Below are 20,745 nucleotides of genomic sequence, written 5' to 3'. Positions count from 1 at the left end.
GTGAGATGTATTAGGCTGAGTCTTAGGGTGACAGTGGAAGCTTTATCTGTTGAGGCTTAAAACTAGATGGGACAAATCAATAGAAATATACTTTGGATAATAGTCTTATAGCAGAGTATGGACTGTGCAATGGAGGTAGATAAAAGCCCTACAGTGGAACAGGGTAAGGAGCTAAAGCCCAGCCTGCCTTCAGAAAACAGAAAAATGAATAATACAGTTTAATTTTCTAATGTACTAATAATGACAAAAGCACAACTAATTTTCTTCTGACTTTACTGCCCTAGAAAGACAACCCTCTTCTTCAGGACTGATATAGCTGAAAGAGAATGCTGAAGAAATAGTCTTTCAACAGCTTAAAAATTTCCTTTCAACCTAACATTTCATTGCAAACTAAATACTTTGTGTAACAATGTTAATAATGAAGAAAATATTACAAGTTTTTAAAAAGCAGTGACAGCCAAAGTGCAAACATCCAAATAAATCACTGAAACTTATACATAAACAGAATTTGGTCCAGTCCATTTTTGAGTTTAAAGGTCATGTTTTCAAAACACAAAAACTACATAACCAAAAACAATGCTCAATTGATCCAGCCAAAGAAAAAAAATGTAATTTTGAACACTATCACTTCTTTTGTCTAGTATTGATACTGCCTCATTTGATATGTATTTTACTAAAACATAGGTGGGATCTTTATCCTGGTTCTGTCTCCTTTAAGGTGGGCAATGGACCAAAGCTGCTTAAAGGGGCTCTAAAGCCCAGGTTGTAGCTGGCAGAGTCTCTGGGCACAGACACTGAGGAAGAAAGCCATAAATTTGTCTTCTGAGAAGGGCCTCATCACAAGCTCCATTGTAAAGGTAAATAGGAACTGAAAGGGTATGTGCATGGCACAGGCCATGGAGATTCAAGCAGGGCCGGTGCAAGGAAGTTTTGTGCCCTAGGCGAAACTTCCACCTTGCACCTCCCCAGCTAACCCCACCCCCCCATGGCAGCTAACAGCCCCCCACCCGGGGAGCACCTTCCCGCAGCAGCTACCCCCCCCACGACAGCTAACCCCTCTCCTTCCCCTGTCACCCCACGGCAGCTAACGCCACCCAGGGAGACTCTCCCCCATCCCCCCATGGCAGCTATCTCTGCCTGGGGAGACTTTCCCCCCTCCCACGGCAGCTAACCCTGCATGGGGAGACATCCACCCTCCAGGGCAGCTAACCTTGCCTGGGGAANCTTAGAGCTGGGCTGTGTGCTCAGTGGAGGAGGTAGAGCAGAGGTAAGCTGGGGCAAGGAGCGGTTCCCCTGTGCGCCCCCCCCCCCATTATTGCAGGCAACCCTCTCCGCGCGCCCCCCCACCCAGCTCACCTCCACCTCCTCGCCTGAGAGGGCTTTTAGGTGCCCCCAACCACTAGGCGTCCTAGGCAGCCGCCTAGTTTGCCTAAATAGTTGCACCGGCCCTGGATTCAGGGCAGCGATGCAGCCTGTATGGCAGCCTGGGGAGGCTGATATACCTTAGACAGGGATTCATGGTAAAATTATGCTGGGGCCTTTCCAGGCCACAGAGTGGCTCAGGATTGGGATGGAACAAAGGTCACCTGAGCTACTTTGACCCCCTTTCGTCGAGCTGAGAGTTGTGTTGAGAGCTCTTAGCAGAGAATTTCATCCCTAGTCTACAACACAGGTTTATGGAATTGTTTGAAATCATTACACCTATTGCTGGCGTGGTCAAACATTTTGGCCTGAGGACCACATGGAAAATGTATGGTGGGCCATGAATGTTCATGAAATTGTGAGTGGGGTGGGGGAGGTGGAGAGGACTCCATCTGGGGGTGCGGGCTCTGGGGTAGGGCCAGAAATGAGGAGTTGAGGGTGTAGGAACGAGTGTGTGTGAGGGCTCTGGGGGGAGCCGGAGATGAGGGCTTTGGGGTACAAGAAGATGCTCTGGGCTGAGACCGAGGGGTTCAGAGGGCAGGAGAAGGATCAGGGATGGGGCAGGCTGTTGGGACCTGGTGGGGAGAGGGCTCTGGCTGGGGGTGAGGGCTCTGGGGTGAGGATAGAGGTGAGGTGCTTGGGGTACAAGAGGGGGCTCTGGGCTGGAATTGAGGGGTTACAAGGGTGGGAAGGGGATCAGGGCTGTGGCAGTGGATTGGGGCACAGGACAGGCTCAGGGGTGCAGGCTTTGGGTGGCACTTACCACAAGCAGCTCCTAGAAGCATGTTCCCCTCCCTCCCCAGCTCCGAGGCATGGCCAGGTGGCTCTGCACGCTGTCCCGTCCACAGGCGCCGCCCCTGCAGCTCCTGTTGGCCATGGTTCCTGCCCAATAGGAGCTGCAGGGGCGGCACCTGTGGATGGGGCAGCACGCAGAGCTGCCTGGCCACTCCTCCATGTAGGAGCCGGAGGAAGGTCATGCCAGCTGCTTCCTGGGAGCCATGCAGAGCAGGGCAAGCCCCCGACCCTGCTCCCTGGCTGGAGCCCTGGAGCGGGGTAAACCCCCAACCCCACTCCTCAGCGGGAACTGAAGGCCAGATTAAATGGTCTCACAGGCCGGATGTGGCCTGTGGACCATAGCTTGCCCACTTCTGACCCAGTGTATAGAGTAGCCAGGCAAATTGTTTCAGCCTTGCCTGAAGATTGTTTTAAAATAATTCTTTCAGCACAGTGCTCATGTAGACATCCTTATTAAAGGCCAAACATAATGCCCTTTTACACAATTGAAAGAGAAATAATTATATCCCCAATTAAGACCCTACTCATAATGAGATCAGCATAGGACTAGATTAAGCCAGGGACATTATAGGCCCACATCTAGGATCCCATCTGCTGGACTCATGCGATTACATTAGAAACAAAAGAAAAGGTTTTAAGTTTCTAGCCCTCATGGTAAAAAAAAACAAACTTGGGGAAAAAATGAATCAAGAATATCCCATTCAGAGCAATCAGCCTGAGTGTGCAGAGAGCTTGAAACAATAGCTTTGAGAAGTATGAACTTCCCTATTCATCTCAATGGGTTATTAATTGCAACACCAGCTACTCTTGGAGCCCCACCAATACCACTCCTCCTCAACAGAAGATTCTGTGCATGGCAGAGGAAGAATGCAGCAGTGGGACCTGCTGTGATAACTGGGCCTACAAATGTATCTTACCTGTGAGCTCACCTGTGAGAAATTTTATGAAGTGTCACAATAACCTATAACAATAAATGTTAATGATAAAAGGTGCAAATCAGAGACAGAAAGACTGAATTAATCTAAATAAAAATGCCTACTGAAATAATCCAAGAACTAGTCATGCCTGGTAAACAAGAGAGGTGTTGCACCAGAAATCCATGGATGAAAATTGGTGCATCAGAAATTACGCCTAATTGGTGGACAAAGTGAGGGAATGGGCTTCACTCTCTTTTGGAATCCTTAAATAAAATGTGAGACTTTGGAGGGAAAATCTGGCTACCGTGACACTGGCTGACTGAAAGAAGGGAAGGAGCAAGCTTCATCATAATGACTGCCAGCCTCCCCATCTTCTGGGACCACATACCTTCTTCGTCTTAATCATGAGGGACACCCTGACCAGACAAGACCAAAGAAAGGGAGCCGGATGATACTGATACCTCCACCAGCTCTAGCTAAATCCCAACTACCACTTGGAATGTGAGACTTTGTCTCCCTCTTCTACCCCATATGTGTCCTTTTCCTTCCCTGCTTATTTCTTCTCTTTCCTAACTCTCCTTTTTCCTTCTGTCTAATAAGAATTTGACTTAGCCATCCAAAAATAACTTTTTTTGCAACACTCCTGTAACCCTGTGACTAGAAAGGCAGCTAAAAGCAATGTTCTAAACAGCTCAATGCCAGTATACATTTGCCAGGTCTTGGAGTGTCTGACAAGACAATATGCTGTACCTGTGTTTTTACAGCAGTCAGTGGTTAGAAGATGCATTCTCTATCTTTGCAGTTCTTTTCTGCCCCCCTTATTGCTTGTGTTCATCTTGTTTTGTCTTAAAGGAAGCAGAATTGAACTATAACAACAGCAACAACAAGACCACCAGCCCATCTCAACTAACTTCTTCCCTTTTCCTCAAAAGGATGGTTATCCTCATATTTAATGCCATCTAAGAGATTGTCAAACAAGGGGATTTTTTCTTCTAAACTCTCTCCAGCTAAAGGGAAAGGCTACAAGGGACATTGTTAAAATTAAAGCTTTATTAATATCCTACATTTCAAATGCTTTAACTCGTTTTCCTTTTTCTGTATCTTTAATAAAAGGTTAAAGGGGTTCTTAATGGTGTGTTTCCCATGGTACTAACCAGGCTGAAGTCTCTATACACCGAACTCCTAACCTTATTTAATATTATTTCATGTTGGACAGTGACAATATATCTCTAATCCCCAAATAAAACTTTTCATTTGAATAAACAGTTTACTGTTGTAAATATTTATAGGCTAATAGTCCTAAGTCTACATTTAATAATTAGGCCACCCCAGTTGCAGCACATACACTCAACTTCATCCTTTTCTCCCGTTTTTGTTTCTGTTTTTAAACTTTTGAATACTTCCTTGTGTTCTGAAACATATTCTGATACAGATTTTCAATTTCTTCTCATTTTAGTATGTTAAATCTTTAAACCATGATCTGCTAACAGCTCAGGGCTGGCCTTACCATGAGGTGAGCTGAGACAACCACCTCAGGTGCCAGATTGTGGGGGGCACCACTAGGACCCACAGTGTAGAAAATTGTGTCTGCTGCTAGTGCGTATATATTCTCTCTGCTCTAGATGCACAGAGATGATGGAGTGCTGTGCTGGAGGAAGGAGGGAACAAGAGCCATAATACGCAGGCAGGAGAAAAGGTGAGAGGGAATAACAGAAAGCAGCAGGAGCTGCAGACAGAGAGAGGAGGAGGAGCCTCTTATGAACCTCTCTAGTACCCCCAGGAGCCTGGACTGATTAACACCAGCTTCTCAGGGAACTTCCTGTTTCCTGCTGCTTCCCTGAACCCTGAGGAGAACAGGCAGTCAACTGAAGAATTAGGAGCCAATTAGGCCCTTAAGACGCTGATATCTTCCCTCACTCAAGCCCTGCTACCAGCCTGCTTATTTGTCCCCTTCAACTGAGTGTTCAGAGCCACTATAGCTGGCACAGAATAGCAGTCATGAGTGAAGGAAGAAAATGCCCCTCTAGGGCAGCATTCAGAAAAAGAAAGAAAGCAAAGAAAGCTTTTCTATCTAAGCAGGAAGAATCTCTCCTGAGATACATAGACACAAATGTTCACGGTGAGCCTTTCGGCCCCAGTGAGGATGTGAGTGGTGATCTTCCAGTTAGTCAGAGTGCAGGAGACCTGGCAGCTACTGCAGCATCCATATCTCCATCTCAAATGGATGTAACCATGCACATTCCTGTGAAGAAAATGCTGAGATCAGAGAAGTAGTATGGAGGAGGCCACAACGAACAGCTGCGCTGCGTTTAGTTCTGTCACGTCTAGATGATCCAGACGTGGACCCACTTGAGCAGTACCTGAGGGACTTCTGAGCATGGGCCACGCAAGTGAAAAACTTCATGTCCCAAAGACAAGTGAAATAGAAGTTTCCATCCAAACATTACTGGTGTGAAATCCCTAAGAGACAAAGGGAGAGGCATGGCTATTACTCAAAACCAGAATACTGCATACGTTGTTGCAACTCTTCAATCTAAGTTCCAGCCACATTCGGGTCACATGAACAAATGAGAAAATCTGTGCACCCAGTGCGAAGGCAGCCACAGTCACCAGAAAGCATTCCATAAGATGGAAAGAGCTGGAGATGAGATCAAGAGTTTAAGACAAGTAATTTCAGCACATCAAGAGAAGATGCATCAGAGTCCTCTTAAAACTGGTCAAAATGTTCTGAACAGGTCCATTGCCATGTGAAAGTTGCTACGTAAACCTAGCACTGCGTAGGCATGTTCAGATTTCGCTGTGTCGCCAAAACAATCGAAACTTTAAAATTGTGGAAGCTGATGGCTAGTATGTATGGCTGTATTCCAGGAATCTAAGAAAGACACCCAGAACATGTCACACACCACTACTTGGAAAACAATTCAAAATGAATCAACAGTTACTGCAACAAAGTCCAAACAGAAGATGGGCAGACTACGTCAGCAAGAATATTACCTGGTATCTGACAGCACATCTACAGTTTGAGCTGCTGCTACTAGCCTCTATTCTGGCAAAAGTCATCTAAGAAGAGTCACACACCCAGAAATGAACACACACCACTACCTTGGAAAAACAATTCAAAATGAGATCATACAGTTACTGGCAACAAAAGTCAGAACATGAATGTGGAGCTGATTCTGAGTCAGATCTGTCAGCAGCAGATATTACTCTGATCTTTCTGAAAAACTCAGCTCCATAGTCTGTTAGTCTACAAAAGGTGACAGATTCTCTCAGCGTTTTGGCAAAAAAGTCAAACAAAAGATTGTGGCAGATCTGAAGTCAGCATGATATTACTCTGTTATTCTGGACTGCACACCTGACATCAGCCATATGGAACAAATGACTTTAATGGTGTGCATTTTTGTAACAACAACAGAACCTAGTGAAAATGTCCCTGCAATGGTGACTGTCAGAGAGCATTTTCTAGAATTTATTGACATTGATGATACTACAGGAGCTGGTATGACAAATGTGCTTCTTAAAAAGCTGGAAGATATGGGAATTGCGATAGCTGACATGAGAGGTCAGGGCTACGATATGGTGCCAACATGAGAGGAAAGAACAGAGGAGTGCAGACACGGATCGAGAGTTAAACCCTTGAGCTTTTTTTGTCCCATGCAGTTCTCATTCATTGAACTTGGTGGTCAGTGATGCAGCATCAGCTTCTAGTGAGGCTGCTGAATTTTTTAATGTAATTCAAAAGCATCTATGTATTTTTCTCTGCATCAACTCATCGATGGCAAATTTTGAAGCACATCTGGGAACATCCTCTCTGACACTGAAACCACTGAGTGCCACATGATGGGAAAGTCGAGTGGAGGCGATAAAGCCTATCAAACACCAAATTGGGAAGATAGATGATGCCATAGTTGCCATTATGGAGGATAATGCTATGACAGGAACTGTTCGTGGGAGAACAGTGGCAGAGGGAAATGGAATCACCAGACTTGCTGGTGGATTCTCTGCAGCTTGAGGTCTTCAAACCACAATTTTGAGGACTTCAATAACTCAGTCATGTGTTAGGGGTTGTTATAAAAGTGTATGGGTAGGGTTCTGTGGCCTGCTTTGTGCAGGAGGTCAGACTAGATGATCATATTGGTCCCTTCTGACCTACGAGTCTATGAGTCTATGAAGAGTGCACAGAAGTTGGCAGAGGAACTTCACACTGAAGCTATTTTCCCACCCATCCAAGAATACAAGAGTCACCGAAGAAGACGACATTTTTGATTACGAGTCACGAGATAATCCCATAAGAGACCCTAAACAACAATTCAAAGTTGAATTCTTTAACCAGGTGCTAGAATGTGCAATACAGTCAGTTGAAGAATGTTTCATGTAACTCCAGAAACACAGCAGTATACTTGGGATATTGTATGATATTCCAAAATTCCTCACTATACCAGAAGAAGACCTACACTAGCAACGCACGGCACTAGAAACAGTGTTGACACATGATGATATGAACGATATTGATGCAAGTGATTTAGGTGATGAACTGAAAGCCCTTTCAAGATATATTCCAGAACAACCTTTGGAGTTGATCCTGCTGAAATGTATGTGCATAAATAAGATGGCCACCGTCTTTCCAAATGCTTTTGTTGCTCTGCACATACTTCTAAAACTTCCTGTAACAGCTGCCAGTGGAGAACACAGCTTCTCCAAGCTGAACTTAATAAAGACACATCTGTGCTCCACAGTGACACAGGAGAGCCTGGTGGGCCTTGCAACCATCTCAACAGAGCATGAACTGGCCCTGACTGTGGACCTTCAGGAAACAGTTCAAATCTTTGCAACCAAGAAGGCACGGAAAGCACCAAATAAACAAATAAAATGCCAGTGTTTACTATGCGGACAAGAAAAGTTACATTTGCTGTTCAGGCATTTGAAAGTTAAGTGTTACTTAAAATTTTTGAACAAGGCATTTTAAGTTGTTTGCCTTTACTGGGGTAGGTAGCAGAGCAGTACCATGAGAGGAACAGAACAGGAAGAAGGCAGAATTGAGACCTTCCAAAGTTTTGGCCAAAGCGAGGGGGCATGGGCTCCCTGCCTCAGGTAACAATTTTTCCACATCCTTCTTGTGGTGTGGAGCCCAAAACTGGACATAGTACTCCAGATGAGGCCTCACCAATGTCAAATAGAGGGGAATGATCTGCTGGCAATTCCTCTACTTATACAGCCCAAAATGCTGTTAGCCTTCTTGGGAACAAGGGCACACTGTAACATAAATCACTGCTTGTCTACGGAACCCCTAGTCCTTTGCAGAACTGCGCCTAGACCATCCCCCACCCCGAGTCCGCTAGTCTCAGCAGTGCAATGGATTTTTCATCCTAGTCAGGACTCTGCACTTCCTCCTTGTGGAACGATCAGATTTCTTGTGGCCAATCCTCTAATTGATCTAAGGTCCCTCTCTCGATCCTATCGCGGGTTCCGCGCAGCGATTCACTCCTGCCAGTTTCGTCATCTGCACGTGCTGATGGTGCAGTAATGCATCCGTCCAGGCATAGTTAATGGAGGACATTTAAGACAAAGACCCCAGACCACCTCTGGGCACTCCGCTTGATCCAACTGCCAGTAGACGGAGCCATTATCGACTACCCGTTTAGCCGAAGATATAGCCGCTTTCGTAGTCCAGTCTATCAGTCCCATACTCTTTAACTTGTTGGCAGATGACTGTGGGAGACATAGTCAAAGCGATTGATTAAAGTGACAGGTACACGTCCACTGCTTGCCCCTATTCACAGAGCCGGAGCCTTATCTCATCACAGAAGGCAATTAGGTTAGTCAGGAATGACTGCCTTGCTGACTCCATGCTGACTGTGTCTGACACTTTCTCTCCTCCTAAGTGCTTCAATTGGATCCTTGAGGACCTGCCCATGATTGTCAGGATGAGGTGAGGCGATGGCCTTAGTTCCCCAGACCTACTCCTTCCCTTTTTAAAATGGCGACTACATAAGCCTTTTTCCGTCATCACGCGACCTTCCCGATCGCATGAGTTTCAGAGATACACAGCCAATGGCTCTGCAATCACATACGCAACTCCTTTGCACCCTCGGCATGCAGAGCATTGACTTCATGGACTTGTGCCCATCCAGTTTTCTAAATAGTCCAAACCATCTTTGCCCACAGAGGGCTGGTACCTCTCTCCCAGCTTGCTGCCCATGCCAGAGTCGTGGGAGTGACTTGTTCCTAGGAGACAGAGGACAACCAAGCATTGGATACATTAGCTTTTTCTCCACATCCTCTTCACAGGTTGCCTCTCATCATAGAGGTCCACCGCTCTGACCTTCTTCTTGTGCTAACATACTGAAAAACCTTTTCTGTCTACTTACATCTCTTGCTAGCTGCACTCCAGTTGATTGGCCTTCTATGTCACTCCAGCCATGCTAGAATATGTTTAATCCTCCCTGGTCAGCCATGCTTTCAATGTTTCCTGTAAAGCGTATTCTTTTGTGTGTACAGATCGAAGAGAGTTTCACAGTGAACGCCAACATGCGCCTGTCATATTTACTCCTTCTACACATCGGATGGTTTGTTCCTAGCAACCAAAGCTCTTTACAAAGATACTAGAGAATACCAAGGTTGGAAGCACCTCAGGAGGTCAATCTCGAGGTCCAACCCCTGCTCAGGCGAGGACCCACCCTAATACAGCAGCTCTTCCGGACTGCTTTTCCGCCTCTCAATTATTCTCGGGATCTGCCATCCTATCGAATCACAGAAGAGTAGGTTGGAGGGACCTTCGAAGGTCATCTAGTCCACCCCTGCTCAAGCAAGACAACCCCAGTTCCTGAGGGAGTCAAAGTTGCTTTCTAAACCGGTCTCATCCTCGCTGCTCTTTCTCGTCTCTTGTGGTCAGATCCTGAATTGACCATCTCATGGTCACTGCTCTCCACCACTTTTTGCCTTCCCACCAATTATTCCCTGTTGTAAGCAGCAGAGTCAGAGAGCTTAGTCCCTAGTTGGTCTCAGCACTTGCCCAACCGAAGATGTCCTTACACTTTTCCAAAACTTCCTGGTTGTCTGTGCACGCTGATGCTCTCCAGCAGATATCAGAGTGATTGAAGTCTCCCATGAGACCAGGGCCTGTTATCTATAACTTGTGAAGTTTCAAAAGAAAGCCCACCACCGACCCCGGCGGGTCTATAGCAGACTCCCACCAGGACATCACCCTTGTTGCTCACACTTCTAAACTTAATCCAGAGATTCTCAGGTTTTTCTGCAGTTATACTGCTCTCTTACATACAATGCTACTCCCCCACCTTTTCTGCCCTATTATATTATTATATACTATTATAAATACACTTCTTGTTCAGTAACTCTTTGCAGAAGCTCACATATTAATAATTGTAGGGGTATATACTCACGGCAATCAGTATCTAACAGTGAATGAAACTTCCATTATATCTCTGTGGAGGCCCAGGACAGAGAGTTTCTGAAGACTGGGAAGTAAGTGTTGTGAATACATATGCACGTACTCTTGAAGCAGACATACCAATGATTTGTTTGACTGTACGTATGCTATATTATTGATAATTAATCACTATACAATAGTTACTGAGGGCTTTCCAACTGCCAAATTTTAAAGGTCTGCTGCAAACAGTGCAGACAGAGTTTCTCAAAAAAAGATCACAAGAATTTTTTAAAAGGAAAAATTCTTAGGCTATCTAAATATAGGAGTTGCTACCAGCTCTCCTTAAAATAATGGCTCACAATTTTAGTAATCTTTTAACCCCAATCTTTAGACTACAATCTATTACTTAATACATTTACTGAAGCAGTTCTATTGTTCTCCACTCTCAAATATAGATGATTCACCTGTTTTTTCAGCTGAGTGATCTCTATCACATATGGAAGAACAGATTTCAAGAGTAGTGTCAAGAGCAATTACATGAAAAAAGACAATTTGCTAAATGATTAATTGCAGAACTATTACAAACTTCCTGTTAAATAATTGTACTGTGTCCAAAACACCTCAAACATACCTATGAAGTTTAAACTTATAAACACATAAGATCCAATGCACCTTTATTATTAGTGCTGTTGATTAATCAGTTAATTCACACGATTAACTCAAAATAATTAATCGTGATTCAAAAAATTAATCACGATTAATTGCTGTTTTAATTGCACAGTTAAACACTAGAATACCAATTGAAATTTATTAAATATTTTGGATGTTTTTCTACATTTTCATATATATTGTATTCTATGTTGTAATTGAAATCAAAGTGTATGCAATTTTTTTTACAAATATTTGCACTGTAAAAAATGATAAAAGAAATAGATCAATTAACTTCATTCAAAGTACTGTAGTACAATCTGTTTGTCATGAAAGTGCAACTTACAAATGTAGATTTTTTTTGTTACGTAACTGCACTCAAAAACAGAACAATGTAAAACTTCAGAGCCTACAAGTCCACTCAGTCCTACTTCTTGTTCAGCCAATCGCTGACAAGCAAGTTTGTTTACATTTACAGGCAATAATGCTGCCTTCTTCTTATCTACAATGTCACCAGAAAGTGAAAACAGGTATTTGCATGGCACTTTGTAGCTAGCATTGCAAGATTTTTATGTGCTCGATATGCTAAATGTTCGTATGCTCTTTCATGCCTCAGTCATCATTCCACGGGACATGATTCCATGCTGATGAGGCTCATTAAAAAAATAATGCGTTAATTAAATTTGCGACTGAACTCCTTGGGGGAAAATTGTATGTCCCCTCCTCTGTTTTACCCGCATTCTGCCATATATTTCACGTTATAGCAGGCTCAGATGATGACTCGGCACATCTTGTTCATTTTAAGAACACTTTCACTGTCGATTTGACAAAATGCAAACAAGGTACCAATGTAAGATTTCTAAAGATAGCTACAGCTCTCGACCCAAATCTGATAGGGATGAGGTGTGGAGCATGCTTTCAGAAGTCTTAAAAGAGCAACACTCCAATGTGGAAACTACAGAACCTGAACTACCAAAAAAGAAAATCAACCTTGTGCTGGTAGTATCTGACTCAGATACTGAAAATGAACCTGTGTTGATCTGCACTTCTTTGGATTCTTATCGAGCAGAACCCGTCATCAGCATGGACGCTTGTCCTCTGGAGTGGTGGTTGAAGCATGAAGGGAATATGAATCTTTAGGGCATCTGGCACGTAAATACCTTGCAATTCTGGCTACAACAGTGCCATGCAAACACCTATTCTGACTGTCAGGTGACATTGTAAACAAGAACCGGGCAGTATTATCTCCTGCAAATGTAAACAAACTTGTTTATTTGAGCGATTGGCTTAACAAAAAGTAGGACTAAGTGGACTTGCAGGCTCTAAAATTTTACATTGTTTTATTTTTGAATGCAGTTTTTTTGTACATAATTCTACATTTGTAAGGTCAACTTTCATGATAAAGATTGCACTACAGTACTTATATTAAGTGAATTGAAAAATACCATTTCTGTGGTTTTTTTTACAGTGCAAATATTTGTAATCAAAAATAAATATAAAGTGAGCACGGTACACTTTGTGTTCTGTGTTGTAATTGAAATCACTATGTTTGACAATGTAGAAAACGTCCAAAAATATTTAAATAAATGGTATTCTATTATTTTTCTTCCTAAGTCTTTTCTTTTGAACGGAAACAGTTTGGGGGTTACCATTAAAACTGTAACAGGGAATTATTTCTATTATTCAATGAGCTGTACCGACTGGTACCACTTGCCTACCCCAATGCCAGTTGCATTTTAGTGGTGCTCTGTGTGCACTGGTTGCTATTTAAAGTCACCATAAACTATGGGTCAGTTTTTCCTAAAGGTAGCATAGGAAATAACCGTAGTAGCTTGGTTATTATTGTGTGATGAACATTCGCCAGCAGGTACCACTATAGAAAACAATAACTGTATGTAAAGTTTGTTAAGTACTTTAGAATCTTTGGGCATAAGAGACACCATGTAAACATAACGTAACATATTATTACAATATGCCATTTTTAAAATACTGTACTTTATCCAATGAAACAAAAATGGTTTAATTCAAGGTGATTGATGACCATGACTTTGTCTTAATTTTTTTTCTCTAAAATAATATATAATATCCCCAGGAACAAGTAGCATTGCTTCAAGCATCGCAATTCTTTTTCACAACCCTATCAACCCAGCAAAAATGTGTAGTCACTCTCTGATATGTTTTCTATCTTCTGAAATGATCACTGTAAGAAATAAACCAAATCTCCATCTACTCACTCAAGCCATTAAATTCCATCACCAATGGCACATGAATATTTTGTCATCTGTCTTAACCTCCTAGCCTATCAGCACAGTCGAACACATATACCAGAGTACTTACAGAGTTGTTCTGACAAATCCCACATTATTATTAAGTTGCAGTCTCTCTCACACAAAGAACATGGTTTGTTACCAAAGGTTAGCAGGTTGGCTTTCTAGTTAATATCCGGAGGCACAGACTACTATAATAAAACTATAGTAAATGTGGTGTGATTTGTGGTTTCCTGCCTCACAGACAATTTATTTTTTCCCCAGATAGAATACAAATGTAGTCTTGTAGATGTATAAACATTATATTATTTAGGTATTCAACAGATCAGTCAAGGCAAGGACAGTTACGATTCATACTGTGTTTTAAGAACTGCAGAAACAACAAAAACAACGTGATTTATTAAAATCTCTCAACTTCAAAGCTGTTAGGAAACTGTTAAATACTATAGAAATTCTTGGAAATGTAGTTTAGATCTAGAAATCCAAAAATTCTGACTATGTTGCTGCCAAAGTTTCAGAAGATTGTATTTTGTTGTGGAACATTAACTATGAGATGAGAGACAATAGAGTTACTGTAGAGATGAATTTGAACCCAATTAGAACCCAAAATGTTAAGTATCTGTGTTTACAGACTAACTATGCTAACATCTGTTAGTCTTTAAAGTGCCACAGGACTTTTTGTTGCTTTCTACAGATCCAAACTAACATGGCTACCCCTCTGATACTATGCAATTTCAGACACTGCACCAATTTAAAAAAATAATCAAATTATCAATTGCATTCTAAAATATATACAGAAGAAAATCTAAACTGATTAAATTTATATTTTAACTATTTCCCATGGTACACTTCTTTTTGGTATGCACAGGTTGCAGAAAGATTGCAGAAATTTACTATTCTGGCCATCCTCAGACTAAAGTAGGCGACACACTTTGGCCTAAGGGTACAACCCTAAATTGGGACTCCGGAAACTTGGGTTCTATTCCTGGGTCTACCACTGGCCTACTAAGTAACAATTCAATTAAAAGTAGAATGCCAGCAATGCCTCTCTGCCATGTACATTGGCCAAACCGCACAGTCTCTACGCAAAAGAATAAATGGACGCAAATCTGACATCAGGAATTATAACATTCAAAAATCAGTAGGAGAACACTTCAATCTCCCTGGTCATTCAATAACAGGCTTAAAAGTGGCAATTCTTCAACATAAAAAACTTGAAAAAAAGACTCCAATGTGAAACTGCAGAACTGGAATTAATTTTTGCAAACTGGACACCATCAAATTAGGCCTGAATAAAGGCTGGGAGTGGATGAGTCATTACAAAACCTAATTTCCCCCTGCTGTTACTCACACCTTCTTGTCAACTGTTTGATATGGGCCACCCTCATTACTACTACAAAAGTGATTTTTCCTCTGTTGGTATTCTACTGTTAATTGAATTGTCTCATTAGACTAACCCCCCACTTGGTAAGGCAACTCACATCTTTTCATGTACTATATGACATATACCTGCTACTGTATTTTCCACTCCATGCATCTGACGAAGTGGGTTCTAGCCCATGAAAGCTTATGCCCAAATAAATCTGTTAGTCTCTAAGGTGCCATAAGGACTCCTCATTCTTTTTATAATTAAAGAGGCTCTTGTTTAACTTAGCCCAGTGTTTCCCAAACTTCGGACGCCACTTATGTAGGGAAAGCCCCTAGCGGGCCGGCCCGGGACGGTTTGTTTATCTGCCGTGTCTGCAGGTCCAGCCGATTGCAGCTCCCACTGGCTGCGGTTCGCCACTTCAGGCCAATGGGAGCTGCTGGAAGTGGCAGCCAGTATGTCCCTTGGCCCATGCCGCTTCCAGCAGCCCCCATTGGCCTGGAGCAGCAAACTGTGGCCAGTGGGAGCCGCGATCCATCAGACCTGCGGATGTGGCAGGTAAACAAACTGGCCCAGCCCGCCAGGGCCTTTCCCTACACAAGCGGCATCCCAAGTTTGGGAAACACTGATTTAGCCAAAAATGAACTGTATCCACTGCATGATGTTGGCACAAAGCCAGAAAAAGACAGGGTAATTTGTGTACTAGTGAAAATACAATGAATTTAAATTTTTTTAACATGTGACCTTTTCACTATGGAAAAACATTCATGCCCATGACTTTGGTAAACACTGCAAAGCAGGATGGTAACTCTCACTCTCTATGAATGTTTCTATAGGGTTCATCAGCTCTCATAAAAACAGTACATCCCTGAAAGCTTTCGCTACAAATGGAGCAAATATGAACCTATGGAAGCAGAAAAACCACACATTCCAAGGCCTTCATACTGATTTTGCAGTATTTTCCAAAGTACAAAGTTTCATTTAAAAAAAAATATTACAAATCCCTTTAGTTACAATGAACTTTCATATTGCAAATTTGTGCACTGTTGTCATGAGTCTGGACATAGAAAAAGTAAAACAATTGCACTAATGGAAATACTGGAGAACTATTCCCCATTCATCTCAATAAGATGTTGGCTCTGACGCCTAACTGTGACAATTTAAATGTTAGCATTTATTACGCACTTCACTGCTTATCATACCAGTAAGCATCCAGCTCAAAAGTGGTTATACTGGATGCTGTGCCTGAATTCTCTATTAATAAGAATAACAAAATGTACCAAAGGAATAAAGGTATCAAGTATTACAAATGCAAAAAGAAAAATATTCTATCATAATATATGTGGGGAGGGGTTCTCAGCAGACGACTTGTCTTTTCCTAAGCCCCACATCACAGCAACCTTCCTTGGCCATGAAGAGATACACAGAACTCTTATTTGGACCCGAATGATGCTGCTATTTACTTGGCAACAGAGCACTCATTTTGAGCAATGGACAATACTCCTGCCACCTCCAGGAGTGGAACATGCTGACTCAGCAGAATTCTCAGCCCTAACAGCTCAGGAATTGAACTGTAGTTTCAAATCCCAGCATATTACTCTAACCACTGGGCTAGTCCTCAAACAGCTTTTTGATTTAAATAACTGATTTGCATACTACTATCCTTTAAAATTAGAATAAAACTGAACGCCTACATAGCCTTCCCCTTTTTATCATCCAAAATTTAGTACTTATGTGGTGCGCTGGAAACAATCCTTCGAAATGTTCCATAAATGACCAGACATAAAATTTGTACAATAGTAATCACCAGGACACTATTTCCTTAGCAGATGGAAATGCAACAAAATCAAAGCTTTGAATGAGTGTATTAAAATAAAACTCATATATACATTGCTAAATATGGACCTTGATGTATTATACTTTCTAGCTTCTAAGGAATAAAATAAATCACCAGTCATATAAAAGGGAGGTACCAGGCATTTAATGAAGTACCATGGGTGCATTTAAAAAGTTCCTTCTGGTTTTAGAGGTAGTAGAATTTCAAGAAATGAAGTTTAAATAAAGAATGCAGCATGGATTGGTAATACCTATAAAACCAAAATTAACTTTGTAAATGCACCCAATGAAAGGAGGGAGGTAAATGAGCCAACTAACGTGTGTGTGATAGTGAAAGACATCATGTTGTATAAGGTAGATGGATTTCTGTAAGCTATGACTCCAGTATGGTTATTTGATAATTGTAGTATTTGCATATTCAATGGCAAAACCCAGATGGACGCTCACACATTCAATTGCTGGATATGTGTTTTCTGCAGCACTGTTGCACCATGATTCATCAGGTACTATTCTGAAGTCCAGATTATTCTACTTGAGTAGGAGAACTTTCATCTATACTAAATTTAGGTGGTAAAAAACTGGTAGGTAGCCAACAGTTAGCTGGTTTCAGTAGTCCATGCAGTTTTTTTTATACTGGGGTCCAGATTTCTCTGGTGGAATAGTAGAAACAAAACTTGTTCTCTGTTTTGTTGATAAAATTTCTGTGTTTGTGAACAAAATTTGGCAGGATCCAGCTGAACACAGAAACTGAATCCAAGTTTTTGCAATGCTAAGGCACATCTTAAGGTACAGCAGGGGTGGCGAAACACATTCTCTACATAGACAGCAAAATTTGAGAGACTGGGGTGAAAATTTGTCTTAGTTCAGGATTCAGGTGTTGAATCTGGATTTTTGTGATTCCGCTGCAACAGAATGCACTGGCACACAATTTTTTTTCCTGGGGCATGAGCAGCTAAACTTGTTCTTTGTTTAAGTGGAATTAGCAGTGTGGGAACCAAAAATTGGTTGGATTCAGGTGCCAGATTGGGGCATTTGTGATATTGTTGAACTGGGATGTCTGGAGTCCAGATTTTATTGCTGTAAGAATAGCATCTACACGATATTCTCTATTTAGACATTATAATTAAGGGACTGTGGACCAAAAATTGGCAGGGGTTTTGCAGTAAAGTTGTTGCACTAAAATTTTTTTGATTGTTGTTGTTGTGGTGGTGTTTTTTTTCGTGTATTTGTTTGTGGTGCAGTAGGAGAGGCTAAACTCGTTTTCTATTCTGAGTTACAATTTGGGGGCTTCCCTACAAAAAAAGATCAGCAGGATCCAGACAGATCCAAATTTCACCCAAACCTTTGATGAGAACCTGTGCTTCTCCCTAAAATTACAGAAACATGCTCTGAGGTGAGTAGAGGAGGAGGTACTTACTAGTTCTCCTCTCCCCACCCCTCCCTATTAATCCCACCACACCAATTGTCTGTCCTCTCCCTTACCTGATAATATCATCGTTGTGTCCCAAGAAGAATTTCTGGGTGTGCTCTCTGGTGTTATAAATCACCCCGACTCCAGCCACGAAGTAAACCACCTCCTTGCCTGCCGTGTAGTACAGGTTGTTGCGGCACTGGTGACCCCTGTACCCGTAAACCCATTCCAGATGGAGCTGGCATCTAGGAGCTGTCCGATCCGCCATGATAACCAAACCCCACTCCCACAGGCACACACAAAACCTAGTGCCGCCCTCCCTTTTCCCCCCTTAAAATGTTTCCCTCTTTTATCAATTCCTGCCTAGCTGCTGAATCTTCAGGTGCACTTTCCAATGCTGATTTTAATCAGAAAACATATTCACAGACCAACTCTGCTGCTGCTGCTGTTGCTGCCGCGGCTGCTTCTGTTGTGCCACCATAATCTTCTGTTGCCCGAGACAAGCAGCTGCTGCCTCCCCGCTGCTTTGCAGCCCAGACAACTTCTGGGGGGAAGAAGGGGGATAATGCACATACACCTAAATTAATATACTACACAGGTCTTTTCTTTCCAAAGGCAAAGAAACTTCTGTATGTCACCACCACCTGCAGAAGAGTCCTGGCTGTGTCTTCGCTCATGCACTTTCTTGTCTTCCTGCAAAAAGGCTTTCTGGATTTTTTCCTTTTAAAATTTATGTCAGTAGATTTAAACTGAAAAGGAAAAAGGAAAAATAAGTATATTTAACATGTAAAATAAACGTGTACTTAAAATCCAAAGTGCAAAGAGTTTTCCAGCAATAAATCTGAATTTAATCTGTCAGTTCTAAGCACGTTATACAGAAGTCTTCTAAGCTTTTCCACCATGATCCATTTGCAATTGTCAATCTGCATACAGGATAATATTGAAGAGAAACAGAATGAATATAATACACCCAAACAGGATGACCTCTTCTTCGCTCCGTCCCAAAAATAGCTCTCTCGGAGTCCAAAACAACAATTTAATTCAAACACTGTCCATTTTGCAGCCACCAAAACATTTCAATTTACCATCACAAGATAGCATTTTTTTAAAATGTTTACTACCATGTATTGAAATAACATTTTTTCCCTGCGCCAACACACACTTTCATGACTTCCTTTTCCTTACCCTAAAGTCGGAATTAATTTTTTAGTTGTTATCCGTTCTGCGTGGTTTCTCCACATCCTTTGTAACATTCACCTCAAACCACTCATTCACCAAAAAAACAGTCACAAACGTCAGAGAGAGATTTCTGAATCAGAGAAGAAGAAAAGCAAAGACTCATGCAGATAACACTGTTCAGTACTAGATGGAAGGAAGGGTAGGAATAAGCTAACCAGCAAAAGGTTAAACCATGCTCTAACCATATTCATTATCCTCCATTTAACCTTATATTAACAAACTAAACCAGAGTGTATTGATATCGGGTAATATAAACTGTACCTCACAACCACAGCAGCACTCCCCAGTGGTACCTCCCCACGACACATAAGCAATATTCCCCAGATAATACATAACCTACTATCTATGAAATCACACTGAAAGCAATACGACCCTTAGAGTAAAATCTGGCATCACACACAAAGATATACTCCACACAGGAAATATAATCCGGCAGCACACTCAAAACAATAGTCCGTTGTGGTGATATAACCCGGCGCTGTCCCCCAGAGCAACACTCCACAGAGGGGACTGGACTGGGGAGCTTTAAACTTCGTGTCACACGCTGAGCAATATTCCCCATAGGAGAAGTAAAACGGGGCATCATCCTGCACAGGAGGTAATCTGATACGAATACCCCCAGCCAGATTAATGATCTCCTTGGAGGGTGGGGGGGTATAACGCAGGGCACCGTGCCCGATATGGGCAAGCGGATACTAACCCCACAGCCAGAGCAACGATCCTCTCTGTCTGTGTGTGGGGGCACCGTGCCCCAACCAGGGGAGCGAGCGGATATTAACCCCACAGCCAAAGTAATACTCCTCTGTGTGTGGGGAGGAGGTATAACACAGGGGACCGTGCCCCACTAGGAGGTGGTAACGGAAGGATGTGACCAGACACCAAAGCCCACAGCCAAAGCAGCGTGCCCCAGCAGTCGCTATCTGTCACCTGGCAGCAGCGCTCTTCCCTGCAGCCTGGTCCGTGTGCTCCGGAGCCCTGAGGCGAGTGGCAGCGGAGGCGACAGCAGCTCGCCCAGGCAGCGCGGGGAGGAGAATGGCACTCCCTTGGCTGGCTGGCAGGCGTCTCCTCCTTCCCCCGCACGGGGCTTTGTCTCCAGCGCACACGGCCAGGCTTGTTTCCTAGGCAGCCCTGGCGCCTCATTCAACGTGGGCGGGAAGGTTAGTGAGTTGTCGCAACCGGCTTTGGAGAATCGAGGAGGTTCGGTTGGAAACTCCGACGCCCACAGCTGAAACTGCTCCTCGCGTAACCGGCTTGGCAGCTTCCCAAAGTGGATCATGGGGATTGGAGTTTTACCCGCGCCTTTGAGTCGCCTCGCCCGGCAAGGGAGAGTCCGTGAGCGCCTACAAGTCCCAAGATGCAACGCGGCAGGGACCTCGCCCTGTACCCCCGCTGTTGCTGTGGCGCTGGCTATGCGGCTTGGTGGTTTTGGGTTGTGGCTGCATCTGACAGAAACTGCG

At 43.0% G+C, this 20,745-nt stretch overlaps 1 protein-coding gene across 2 annotated transcripts in view; it reads right to left on the bottom strand.

Moving 5' to 3' along the window:
- Positions 1–20,319, bottom strand: part of EML6 (EMAP like 6) — a 360,575-nt gene extending 340,256 nt beyond the window's left edge. For both annotated transcript variants that reach the window (XM_075064408.1, XM_075064409.1), the window contains exons 1-2: positions 20,216–20,319; positions 18,121–18,798 (exon numbers count right to left, since the gene is read on the bottom strand). In XM_075064408.1, the coding sequence (XP_074920509.1) occupies positions 18,121–18,317 (197 nt within the window). In that variant the 5' untranslated portion in view covers positions 18,318–18,798; positions 20,216–20,319. The remainder of the gene's footprint in view (positions 1–18,120; positions 18,799–20,215) is intronic.
- Between the last annotated feature and the right edge of the window lie 426 nt (positions 20,320–20,745).

The sequence above is a fragment of the Chelonoidis abingdonii genome, chromosome 3, assembly GCF_003597395.2.
Source record: "Chelonoidis abingdonii isolate Lonesome George chromosome 3, CheloAbing_2.0, whole genome shotgun sequence".
Lineage (NCBI taxonomy): Eukaryota > Metazoa > Chordata > Testudines > Testudinidae > Chelonoidis > Chelonoidis abingdonii.
Note: the sequence above shows the minus strand (reverse complement) of the source record. Positions and strands in the feature narration are given on the sequence as shown.